Here is a 13523-nt window from a genome sequence, read left to right on the forward strand (position 1 = left end):
CAACGGCTTAGCATATATAACCTTGGGTAGGGAGAAGTTGACAACTAGTCATATCCCCCCTATAGTACATTTTGAGACATTTCATGTCTGGCAGGCCTAGACATGATATTTTTGAGGCGTCATACGCCCTAGAACTATAGAAGTAAAAACACTAGAATGAAAAGACATGACAAGGGTTTGGCTTGCCATAGGCATGCGGCCATGGGCAACACGCCCTGGACGAGCATGACCGTGACACCTAGCTCCTGCACCAACTCACCACGACAGCCACCACAAAGCAGCCGCTCCAGGCCCACATCATCACCACCGCCACCACCACCATCACCACCATGCGCCTGCGCAGTCCAAGTTCAATGTCATCGAATCTGCCGAATCTCATGGCAACCCTGTTGTTGCACCAACTCATCATGAAAGTCACGGTGCATCAAGCCCTCACCACCACCGCCATGGCCACCACCATCACCACCACCATCACCACGGCCACCATCATGTGGCTGCTCCAAGCCCCCACCACCACCTGCCTACGCAGTCCAAGTTCAATGTCATCGAATCTGTTGAATCTCACGGCAACCCTGTTGTTGCACCAACTCATCATGGCAGTCACCACCAAGTAGCTGCATCAAGCCCTCACCACCACCACCACCACGGCCACCATCATGTAGCTGCTCCAAGCCACCCGCACCACCCCCACCATGCCCACCACGCCCACCACAAAGAAGGTGCCCCAAGCCCTCACCACCACCACGCCCACCACAAAGTAGCTGCCACCATATAGTCGCAGAAGTCCCATTAGCATCCATTGTAATGGACTTATTTTTCTTTTAAAATAAACCTATTACTACGGATATGTCATGAATTGGTTCAAAACTTTAAAATTTGTCATTAACTTCAATATTCATAAATAGTGTAAATATGGTGAAAACACATTTAAAATAAGGTTTAAATATCTTCTAATAGTGAAATCAAACATGCAATTTAATCAAGGGTGGAAAAAATATTCTCATTCATAATAAAGGTGTTTCTTAATTCTTATCATGGTTGGATTCAAGCATTTTCTCTTTGAGATCTCTTCACAAGCTTTGGTCAATATGATAAACAATCACCTAAAAGTCATAATTTAAACCTAAATACTATCTTTAAATTCATAAATCATATTTTGGATTTTTCATCAATTATTAATCAATTTCGATAATGTTTTGAGCCACTTCTGTGAAGGATTCTCGACCAAAAGCCGCAAATTTGAGTTTGGATCTCACTTTCAGCTTCCTCTTTCAAAAATCCTAGCCCTCTCTTTTCTTTTCCTTTTTCTAAGAAGGCTTGTACCTTCGTAGCCTCTGTGCTATAGAAAGGTTAAATCGGGTAAGAAGGGTTGAAGGCGTCACAACGACCGCCGATAGTAGTAGCTTTAACAACAGGGCTGAAAGTGTGAGTGTAGTTGAGACAAGAAATCTTAGTATAACCTTTGGCAACAAGACGAGTCTTGAAATGCTCAACAGATTCATCGAGCAAATAGTTAATGTTAAAACTCATTTAGAGCCCACGTGTTGCACGGGCAAAGAACCAAAATCTAAGTGTTGTTTATTGTAAAGCTCGAATTTCCTCATCCATGACAACAATCCAAACACAATTCTTATCCGTACATTTAAATTTTCTTGGCTCAATGAATGCAAGAAGAGCAAAAAGAAGTCAAAATGAGCTCAAAACATAAAAAATTGTTGGATGATGAGTTTTGAAAATATAAACTTTTGCTCGTGTGATCGTAGGATCAAAACTCAAAGAAGATGAAGAATCAGTAGCAAGTTCAATAGGGGGCGAATCATAAGCCGAGGGAGGCAAAGAGGAACCTGCAAGAGAAGTATCAATTTGCACATACTCATCCACAAGGTCATAACAAATATCACATAAAGATGAGCTAGATCGAGGAATGTGCAGAGGGGATCAATATGGTAAAAGACGTGGCTCCAAGAAATTTGAAATATGAAAAAAGGAAAGAGACCTAGGGATAGCAGAAAAATGAGCTTCATCGAATTGAATGTGACCGGTGATATATAGCCTAGTGGTGATTGGATCAAGACAACAAAACCTTTTATGAGGGGGACTATAACTCAAGAAAATGCAATGAGTCATTTTATTTCTTTTCAAGTCATATTAATGTCGATATGATTTGTTCAACACGTCTTTTGCATTTGGACGATGCTATGTGTAAAATATTAAATATTAGTATTCGCTTTAAAACAATACAAATTTCATTTTACCCTAACCCAAACACCTTCTTGTCCACCTTGATGCATTTGAACTCTTCGTCCAACCGAATCCGCTACATGCTAGTCATAGCATCTCATTGATGGTTGTATATTATTTTTTTGAGATTAACAGCCTTACCATGTATAGTTGACACCCCTTTCAGTTTGATATTCAATAACTTCTCTGCTCATGTAATTGTTTTTGAAACGAGATCACAAATATATAAATTAACAAATAAACTATATTATTTTTTTTTAGAAAAAAAAAAAAAGGACAAATAAAACGAATGAACCATTTGAAACTATATAGCATTCAATGGCCTTAAATTGCTAACAACTAAATAACTCCATGTAGAAACCATAAAGAGCTTAGTTTTAATATCTTTCCGACCCTATTAATACATACACCCATCGACAAAGATGATATCAAAAACAACTTGAAGAACACCGACAATGGCACGAGTGAATTATCTCATTGCTGCTCTATCGCTCCAGATAGTTTGGTCATTATATATGATCAAATTGTGTAGTGCTTCTGATCTTAAAAATTTTAGATCTTTTCCTGCCATTCTTATTTTCGGTGATTCTACAGTAGATACGGGAAATAACAACTTCATTCCCACCATTATAAAGGCTAATTACTCTCCTTATGGCAAAGATTTTCCCAATCATATTGCTACTGGAAGGTTCAGTAATGGAAAACTCATTCCTGACATGGTGGCCTCTAGGTTGGGCATAAAGGAGCTTGTTCCTCCATTCTTGGATCCAAAATTGTCAAATGATGACGTGAAAACAGGAGTTAGTTTTGCATCAGCTGGCTCAGGGTTTGATGATCTAACTACTATGATATACAAAGTTATTCCAATGATGATGCAAGTTGATATGTTCAAGAACTATATTCAAAGACTTACCGAGATTGTAGGTGTAGATGAAAGTAAGAAAATTATTGGTAGTGCTTTAGTTATTCTTAGTGCAGGAACTAATGACTTTACCAAAAATTTCTACGACCTTCCAGTAAGAAAACTACAATACAATATTAGCGGTTACCAAGATTTTATCCAAGATAGACTACAAAGCTTCATCGAGGTAAATTAAACCATATGCACACTATTAACCCTCATCAATATTTGATCGCATAATAATCCAAATTCATTCACATAAGCTTATGAACTCAAACATACTAAACAGGAAATTTACGAGCTTGGATGTCGCAATATAGTGGTTGCTGGCCTACCTCCTATTGGTTGCCTTCCCATTCAAGAGACTATATCGTCTCAACTTCCTCTAACGCGAATATGTTTGGAAGATCAAAACTCGGACTCCATATCCTATAATCAGAAGCTTTCAAAGTTGTTGGGCAATCTGCCATCGCAACTACATGGAAGCACAATATTGTACGCTGACATTTACACCCCTCTCATCGACATGGTCAATAATCCTCACAAGTATGGTAAGTCGGTGCCCATCAAAATAGAAACCTTTATCAACTTATATGATCTAACGTCGTAAATATTTTAGATAAATCAAGTTCTGAGAATCATTTTCCACTAAGTTTTGCTTGCGGCTTTTGGTCGCACAGGTTTTGAGCATACAAACACAGGTTGTTGTGGAACTGGATTGGCAGAAGTAGCGCCTCTATGTAATGCATTAACCCCAACATGTGAAGATTCATCAAAATACCTGTTTTGGGATAGCGTCCATCCGACCGAAGCAGCTTACAAATTCATGACTGAATTATTTCTCAAGCAATTTCTTTAATCACCTAAATCAAAATTTAATAGTTTCAGGTTCTAAGCCTAAGGCTTCACTGTAAGCTGATTTTAAAATGAAACTTGTCTAGACTACTTTCGCAATACTTTTTTTCCAGTAGTTTAATTAACGAAGACTATAATCTGTAAATGTAACTTCTCGCCATCAAATGGACACAAATAGTGTATTTCCAAGCAAAATCTCGTTTTATTTTTATTTATTTATTTGAGAATGACAAGTACTCTTAATCAAATTTATAAAGATACAGTAAGATATTTTTATATTTGATCCTATAATTTAAAAAAAATAAAATTGTACACGTACGAAATAATAAATATAATAAATATTTGGAGACAGACATATTCTTTTCTAATATAAAAAAGAAATATGTATGGTATTAAACTATTATACATTTCAATTTAAATTAGAAATGGTGCTTACAAAACAAGTCGTTATTAACTATATATACATTTGATGGTATATAAAAATCATTATGTATTACAAATTACCATATGGTAGTAGGATATTAAATGCGAGATCTAAAAACTATTTTCTAAATAAAATAATCATAATTTACTGTATTATTCAACAACATGACAATGTGAATTTCTTAATATATTTTTAGAAGAAAAATTAATTTTCAATTTAAACATTTCTTATTAAACCCAACATAACTGAACCATAAAATTTTTGGGTCGGGTTGACTCCGGAATGGATAAGAGATTCATGGTTATGTTTTGGACGTTTTTTTTAATGTAATTGTAATATTCTTCTCCAAATCCACCGCTAGGAGATAGTAGTCTGTTAGTTGATAATGTCTGTTATGTCTTGCTCACATACCATTTATAACAGCGTTGGAGATAAGGTCTTTGGCTCACATACTATTTATGGTTTCTAAACATTTTTTGAAATATTTAGGGGGAAAAAACACTTATGTTTTTAAAAATTAGAAATAAAACATACCAAATATGAATTTAAGTTAATACACCGTACAGGAACGTCACCAAATGATTTATTTTCTAATTTTTTTCGAAATGGGCAATGTAGTATTTATTATTAGCAAAAAAAAAAAAAAAATAAAATAAAAATAACACAGCATAATTCAACTAGTTAAAAAAATATACATCATTCAAACCCATTTAAGTATCATACTCTTCTATTAACATGTCAATTTAAACATTTGGTCTTCTAGTCAGATGATATATGTCTTAACTAATTGAGGAGAGGATTACGCTCAAGTAGCAACATAAACTGTATATAGTATACCGATAAAAATGAGTGTCTTATTGATACAATCCACTTTATAACGGTTACAAATAATTGTATTTAGATTAGATCGTTCACGTGAGAGTGTGTGAGTGGTGATATCTCATACAAAAAGTTCGATGAAGCATCAAAATATCTAATTTTTATTTGTAAATTGTTAATCAAGATCTTAATGTTTCATAGGATGATTATGTGTGACTCTATCTTAATCTTGAGTGAATTTTAAACTCCCACATGTAAAGGCTCGTTGTTTGATCTGTATGAGTGAAAATAGTTTTTGTAACTGGTTCAATAAACGTCAGTTTAGGGCCAAATAAAATGTTAGAAACATAATTTCTCAGGATAAAATTCATTCCTACAACAATGGGTCTCATTCTCTCACTAGTATAATTTTTACAAGTTGAACAATGGGGTCTTAGTTTCTACAAACTTAGTTATGACTGGATCATAAACAAATTATTCAAGTGAGAAGTAAAATTAACTAATTCTCGACATACGCTCTTGGTTTAGTTCATATCCATCACATTCCATATCATGTAAACGAAGAAAAATATACAATTTTATCGACCTTCAAATTTTTCATCGATAGAATGTATTATTCTCAGTGACTAAATTAAAAGAAATACTGTAAATACTTGACCGAAAGAATATTAGCTCGAAATTAATTAAAGATTTTTAGATACTAGAGTGTTAGTACTAGAACTAAGCTAAAATACCATCGGTGTCAATTTAGATGATTGAAAAATTGCTTGAGAAGCGATTTAGTGACGAACTTGTAGGCTGCTTCAGTCGGATGAATGCTATCCCAGAACTTAAATTTTTAAGGATCTTTACACGTTGGGATAATTACATTACATAGAGGCTCGACTTCAACTAATCCAATTCCACAACAACCCTTATCTATATGCTGAAAAACCTGTTCAACAAATGCCCGAACCAAAAATTAGTTGAAAATGGTTCTCAAACTTTGATTTCCCGTAAATATTTACGGAATTGACTTACCATATTTTTTAGGATTATTGACCATATCAATGAGAGGGGTATTAATGTCAGCGTACAAAATCGTGCTTCCACTTAGTTGTTATTGTAAATTGCTGAGTAGCTTTGAAAGCTTTTGGTTGTAGTCTTCGGAATCTGAATTTTGATCCTCCAAACATACTCGGTGGAGGGGACTTTGAAATGATATAGTCTCTTGAGTGGAAAGACAACCAACCGGAGGGAGGCCAGCAACAACTATATAACGACATCCAAGTTGGTAAATTTCCAGTCAATTTTCAATCATAATTATTTTAGGCATCTGAGGTCAATGTAACTCTTAATTATTAAACAAAGATCATGATAGGAACTTACCTTGATAGTTAGACATAAGGTTTGGTTGCGTTACATCATGAAAGGACGCTAAGTGTATATTGTGGTGTTATAGGAGGTAGTTAGACGAAGAAATTAGCTAATCACGAGTAACTTCGGCCAAGGCCAAGAGGTAAGTAACCTTACTGTTGGTGTTAGTTATGTATGTACGATGGTGTTGCCCTGTGGCCCTTGCATGCACCATGTGTGTCGTTGATGTATGCTAGGTTATATGTTTCTTGCCATAAAATGCTACGTATGTCATTTTTATGTATGTGATGTTTATGTCATGACTTACTACCCTGTATGCATGAGCTTGATTGACATGTCACGATTGTAATGAGAACTCCGCATGCCATGAATGTGATGACTAGTGTGCTACGATATGCTTACTCGATGTTTAACCCAGTTATGCTATGTAATGAGGTGAGGGGATGGAACTTTTGTATGTATAATGCCATGGAGGTAAGGTGAGGGGATGAAACTTTTGTGTGTATAATGTCATAGAGGTAAACCTTAGGGACCTCATGCACGCATGTGCTATCTACACGGGGTTACTTCCCCGTTATGTTAATGATGCAACGGACGCGTACGCTCGATATTATGCTCGCTATGATATCATGCAGGCCCTCCTTTTTCGTGACGTTCAGTATTGTATATCATATGTACCCGATCAAGCCAGGCCTAGGGAGTTCGCATGCCTGGTGGGCCCACGATTACGTACGTGTGCCATGCGTGGGGAGCTACCTTGCATCCACCTTGCCAGGACAAAGCAAGGGCCTAAGGCCATGGAAAGGAATGGAAGACAGGTCCCCCTCACGTTTTCTTTCTTTTGGTACTTTTGCTTATGTATGTGTGTTGTATGCGACCGACATGTGTTCTGAATGTATGTTGTATGCTTAACCTCAACAGTGGGACGACTTACTGGGTATTTTATATAATAATCAAGCCACGTGCTACCCATATTTTCAAGTAAGGGCAAGACCCCCATGTACGGTTGACGGTGAACGCTGCGAAGGCTATGGAAGTCTTAGGGAGGGCTTGTAGTGTCGTAGGTGTCTTGTTTGGACTCTTTCGAATGATAGTTAAATTGCAATTATTTCTCTTAGTTACCTGTTGATTTATTTCTTAGTTAGGTTGTTGCTATTGTTTTCCCCATATATGAACTACTTATAATAATGAACATGTCGTCGCTATTGAGGTTGTCTTACGTAAATTTTCATACTTTTGTCTTACGAGTGCAAGGTAACGTCCCTAATTAGGTTAGAGAAAATTAGGGGCTTTACATGAGGTCCCCAATATTTCTAATTTTATCATTACTGAATATAACCCTACTATCATCTTTCATGCTTAACATATCATTTCTCATTTTTCGGTCCACGTATCATACATAATCCTAATGGGGTTACATTTCATTTCATTTATCGTGATATCATATTCAAAACATGTTGTATATATACAATTTAGAAAACATAACATAACGCTCCATGCTTTTAACATGTCATTTCATAACGTGCAATTATACACCAATTACCTCAATGGTCATACAAAACATTCTAAACATAACATATCACATCACAATAATTATTTCTATTTTATTATTTGTATATTTATTTTATTTATTTATTTATTATTATTATTATTTGTGGGCTATTACAAGGAACTAGAACCTCTATTGACACTCACGACCCTAAAGTGCTCAGTCTACTGAAAACATCCTGACCTAGCTCATCGTCTAGCCAACCTAACTCTAACGTCTTAGCTCTGTGCAAGTAAACACACTCCATAGTGAGAACACACAATCAAACACCTGAAGCTAACACATAGTGTATCATGCTCAGATACAAGCAAACAAGTTCAACGGGGAGATACCATCCATCGATCACCCAAAGCACATATCGCAATAGTCCATCATCCTTTCTAACACAGCGGAAAACATATAAAACAACAATCATTACAAATCTCATCATAGGGACATATTGATAATTTCTTAAATCATGCATAACATACTCATCCATATTGTCTCACTTATATTTTAGTCGTGCATATTCTCTTCCATATTTTAGTCATTTTTCCTGGTTGATTACTATATTGTTTTAAAATTTTATTATGAACATTTAAGTCTATACATTATTATTTTATTAGAAAAAATAGAGAAATTAAAGATTATCCTACACGACCTTTTCTCTTTCCACCTTCCGTTCTTAATATTTTTCTTCTTAATTTGTTGAACGAAAACATTCCGGAATCAAATTCTTAAATTGACATTATAAATTAAATAGAAAACTTTAATTAAAAAATTTGTTGGATTCATATATGGAATGTGAGTTTAGTTCTTTATTTTAAAATCCAAATATAGATGAAAATCGAGTTAAATTGATTAACACCACCCTCTAGACAAGACTATTCAACTTTTACTTAATTATATAGTATACTCTCAATTTAGGATCTTTTTCAATTCATTATGAACCATTATTTATTTATTTTATTTATTTATTATATATATATATATATATATATGACCCTTCAAGCTTAGAAGAAGTTCATATCATATTCAAATGGCTTCTCTTAGAACAAGTGTTTGTGTGCTTTTGTTTCTTTTCTATTGTAGTTTCAATGTCTTTGAAGCTACTGAATCTCATGAAAGCCTAGCTCCTGCACCAACTCACCACGACAGCCACCACAAAGCAGCCGCTCCAGGCCCACATCATCACCACCGCCACCACCACCATCACCACCATGCGCCTGCGCAGTCCAAGTTCAATGTCATCGAATCTGCCGAATCTCATGGCAACCCTGTTGTTGCACCAACTCATCATGACAGTCACGGTGCATCAAGCCCTCACCACCACCGCCATGGCCACCATCATGTAGCTGCTCCAAGCCCTCACCACCACCACCACCACCATGGCCACCATCATGTGGCTGCTCCAAGCCCCCACCACCACCTGCCTACGCAGTCCAAGTTCAATGTCATCGAATCTGTTGAATCTCACGGCAACCCTGTTGTTGCACCAACTCATCATGGCAGTCACCACCAAGTAGCTGCATCAAGCCCTCACCACCACCACCACCACCACGGCCACCATCATGTAGCTGCTCCAAGCCACCCCCACCACCCCCACCACCCCCACCACGCCCACCACAAAGAAGGTGCCCCAAGCCCTCACCACCACCACGCCCACCACAAAGTAGCTGCCACCGTATAGTCGCAGAAGTCCCATTAACATCCATTGTAATGGACTTATTTTTCTTTTAAAATAAACCTATTACTACGGATATGTCATGAATTGGTTCAAGCAAATAATATTTAAAATTCGTTTTAACTTTAAAATTTGTCATTAACTTCAATATTTATAAATAGTGCAAATATGGTGAAAACACTAAATATCTTCTAACATTGAAATCTGAAATCAAACATGCAATTTAATCAAGGGTGGAAAAAATATTCTCATTCATAATAAGGGTGTTTCTTAATTCTTATCATGGTTGGATTCAAGCATTTTCTCTTTGAGATCTCTTCACAAGATTTGGTCAATATGATAAACAATCACCTAAAAGTCATAATTTAAACCTAAATACTATCCTTAAATTCATAAATCATATTTTGGATTTTTCATCAATTATTAATCGATTTCGATAATGTTTTGAGCCACTTCTATGAAGGATTCTCGACCAAAAGCCGCAAATTTGAGTTTGGATCTCACTTTCAGCTTCCTCTTTCAAAAATCCTAGCCCTCTCTTTTCTTTTCCTTTTTCTAAGAAGGCGTGTACCTTCGTAGCCTCTGTGCTATAGAAAGGTTAAATCGGGTAAGAAGGGTTGAAGGCGTCACAACGACCGCCGATAGTAGTAGCTTTAACAACAGGGCTGAAAGTGTGAGTGTAGTTGAGACAAGAAATCTTAGTATAACCTTTGGCAACAAGACGAGTCTTGAAATGCTCAACAGATTCATCGAGCAAATAGTTAGTGTTAAAACTCATTTAGAGCCCACGTGTTGCACGGGCGAAGAACCAAAATCTAAGTGTTGTTTATTGTAAAGCTCGAATTTCCTCATCCATGACAACAATCCAAACACAATTCTTATCCGTACATTTAAATTTTCTTGGCTCAATGAATGCAAGAAGAGCAAAAAGAAGTCCAAATGAGCTCAAAACATAAAAAAATTGTTGGATGATGAGTTTTGAAAATATAAACTTTTGCTCGTGTGATCGTAGGATCAAAACTCAAAGAAGATGAAGAATCAGTAGCAAGTTCAACAGGGGGCGAATCATAAGCCGAGGGAGGCAAAGAGGAACCTGCAAGAGAAGTATCAATTTGCACATACTCATCCACAAGGTCATAACAAATATCACATAAAGATGAGCTAGATCGAGGAATGTGCAGAGGGGATCAATATGGTAAAAGACGTGGCTCCAAGAAATTTGAAATATGAAAAGAGGAAAGAGACCTAGGGACAGCAGAAAAATGAGCTTCATCGAATTGAATGTGACCGGTGATATATAGCCTAGTGGTGATTGGATCAAGACAACAAAACCTTTTATGAGGGGGACTATAACTCAAGAAAATGCAATGAGTCATTTTATTTCTTTTCAAGTCATATTAATGTCGATATGATTTGTTCTAACACGTCTTTTGCATTTGGACGATGCTATGTGTAAAATATTAAATATTAGTATTCGCTTTAAAACAATACAAATTTCATTTTACCCTAACCCAAACACCTTCTTGTCCACCTTGATGCATTTGAACTCTTCGTCCAACCGAATCCGCTACATGCTAGTCATAGCATCTCATTGATGGTTGTATATTATTTTTTTGAGATTAACAGCCTTACCATGTATAGTTGACACCCCTTTCAGTTTGATATTCAATAACTTCTCTGCTCATGTAATTGTTTTTGAAACGAGATCACAAATATATAAATTAACAAATAAACTATATTATTTTTTTTTAGAAAAAAAAAAAAAGACCATTTGAAACTATATAGCATTCAATGGCCTTAAATTGCTAACAACTAAATAACTCCATGTAGAAACCATAAAGAGCTTAGTTTTAATATCTTTCAGACCCTATTAATACATACACCCATCGGCAGAGATGATATCAAAAACAACTTGAAGAACACCGACAATGGCACGAGTGAATTATCTCATTGCTGCTCTATCGCTCCAGATAGTTTGGTCATTATATATGATCAAATTGTGTAGTGCTTCTGATCTTAAAAATTTTAGATCTTTTCCTGCCATTCTTATTTTCGGTGATTCTACAGTAGATACGGGAAATAACAACTTCATTCCCACCATTATAAAGGCTAATTACTCTCCTTATGGCAAAGATTTTCCCAATCATATTGCTACTGGAAGGTTCAGTAATGGAAAACTCATTCCTGACATGGTGGCCTCTAGGTTGGGCATAAAGGAGCTTGTTCCTCCATTCTTGGATCCAAAATTGTCAAATGATGACGTGAAAACAGGAGTTAGTTTTGCATCAGCTGGCTCAGGGTTTGATGATCTAACTACTATGATATACAAAGTTATTCCAATGATGATGCAAGTTGATATGTTCAAGAACTATATTCAAAGACTTACCGAGATTGTAGGTGTAGATGAAAGTAAGAAAATTATTGGTAGTGCTTTAGTTATTCTTAGTGCAGGAACTAATGACTTTACCAAAAATTTCTACGACCTTCCGGTAAGGAAACTACAATACAATATTAGCGGTTACCAAGATTTTATCCAAGATAGACTACAAAGCTTCATCAAGGTAAATTAAACCATATGCACACTATTAACCCTCATCAATATTTGATCGCATAATAATCCAAATTCATTCACATAAGCTTATGAACTCAAACATACTAAACAGGAAATTTACGAGCTTGGATGTCGCAATATAGTGGTTGCTGGCCTACCTCCTATTGGTTGCCTTCCCATTCAAGAGACTATATCGTCTCAACTTCCTTTAACGCGAATATGTTTGGAAGATCAAAACTCGGACTCCATATCCTATAATCAGAAGCTTTCAAAGTTGTTGGGCAATCTGCCATCGCAACTACATGGAAGCACAATATTGTACGCTGACATTTACACCCCTCTCATCGACATGGTCAATAATCCTCACAAGTATGGTAAGTCGGTGCCCATCAAAATAGAAACCTTTATCAACTTATATGATCTAACGTCGTAAATATTTTAGATAAATCAAGTTCTGAGAATCATTTTCCACTAAGTTTTGCTTGCGGCTTTTGGTCGCACAGGTTTTGAGCATACAAACACAGGTTGTTGTGGAACTGGATTGGCAGAAGTAGCGCCTCTATGTAATGCATTAACCCCAACATGTGAAGATTCATCAAAATACCTGTTTTGGGATAGCGTCCATCCGACCGAAGCAGCTTACAAATTCATGACTGAATTATTTCTCAAGCAATTTCTTTAATCACCTAAATCAAAATTTAATAGTTTCAGGTTCTAAGCCTAAGGCTTCACTGTAAGCTGATTTTAAAATGAAACTTGTCTAGACTACTTTCGCAATACTTTTTTTCCAGTAGTTTAATTAACGAAGACTATAATCTGTAAATGTAACTTCTCGCCATCAAATGGACACAAATAGTGTATTTCTAAGCAAAATCTCGTTTTATTTTTATTTATTTATTTGAGAATGACAAGTACTCTTAATCAAATTTATGAAGATAGAGTAAAATATTTTTATATTTGATCCTATAATTTAAAAAAAATAAAATTGTACACGTACGAAATAATAAATATAATAAATATTTGGAGACAGACATATTCTTTTCTAATATAAAAAAGAAATATGTATGGTATTAAACTATTACACATTTCAATTTAAATTAGAAATGGTGCTTACAAAACAAGTCGTTATTAACTATATATACATTTGATGGTATATAAAAATCA

At 35.7% G+C, this 13523-nt stretch overlaps 4 protein-coding genes and 1 long non-coding RNA gene across 5 annotated transcripts in view; 4 read left to right on the forward strand and 1 right to left on the reverse strand.

Annotated features, from left to right (window-relative positions):
• Positions 1–835, reverse strand: part of LOC111499811 — a 6450-nt gene extending 5615 nt beyond the window's left edge. Inside the window, exon 1 of the long non-coding RNA XR_002721004.1 lies at positions 239–835. This is a non-coding gene — a long non-coding RNA (uncharacterized LOC111499811). The remainder of the gene's footprint in view (positions 1–238) is intronic.
• Positions 836–2696: 1861 nt separating this feature from the next.
• On the forward strand, positions 2697–4001 carry LOC111499474 (GDSL esterase/lipase At2g30310-like). The gene is made up of 3 exons (XM_023151038.1): positions 2697–3329; positions 3432–3693; positions 3823–4001. The coding sequence occupies exons 1-3, from the start codon at positions 2697–2699 to the stop codon at positions 3999–4001; spliced, it is 1074 nt and encodes a 357-aa protein (XP_023006806.1).
• Positions 4002–9135: 5134 nt separating this feature from the next.
• LOC111499793 (uncharacterized histidine-rich protein DDB_G0274557-like) lies at positions 9136–9895 on the forward strand. Its single transcript, XM_023151484.1, has 2 exons — positions 9136–9640; positions 9692–9895. The coding sequence occupies exons 1-2, from the start codon at positions 9164–9166 to the stop codon at positions 9812–9814; spliced, it is 600 nt and encodes a 199-aa protein (XP_023007252.1). The 5' UTR covers positions 9136–9163; the 3' UTR covers positions 9815–9895.
• A 1841-nt stretch (positions 9896–11736) lies between these two features.
• On the forward strand, positions 11737–13041 carry LOC111499475 (GDSL esterase/lipase At2g30310-like). The gene is made up of 3 exons (XM_023151039.1): positions 11737–12369; positions 12472–12733; positions 12863–13041. Exons 1-3 carry the CDS (start codon positions 11737–11739, stop codon positions 13039–13041), a joined length of 1074 nt encoding a protein of 357 aa, XP_023006807.1.
• Positions 13042–13419: 378 nt separating this feature from the next.
• The window catches only part of LOC111499476 (GDSL esterase/lipase At2g30310-like), a 1075-nt gene continuing 971 nt past the window's right edge, over positions 13420–13523 (forward strand). The window contains exon 1 of the mRNA XM_023151040.1: positions 13420–13426. Coding sequence (XP_023006808.1) covers positions 13420–13426 — 7 coding nt within the window. The remainder of the gene's footprint in view (positions 13427–13523) is intronic.

This window comes from Cucurbita maxima, unplaced genomic scaffold (genome assembly GCF_002738345.1).
Source record: "Cucurbita maxima cultivar Rimu unplaced genomic scaffold, Cmax_1.0 Cma_Scf00027, whole genome shotgun sequence".
Lineage (NCBI taxonomy): Eukaryota > Viridiplantae > Streptophyta > Magnoliopsida > Cucurbitales > Cucurbitaceae > Cucurbita > Cucurbita maxima.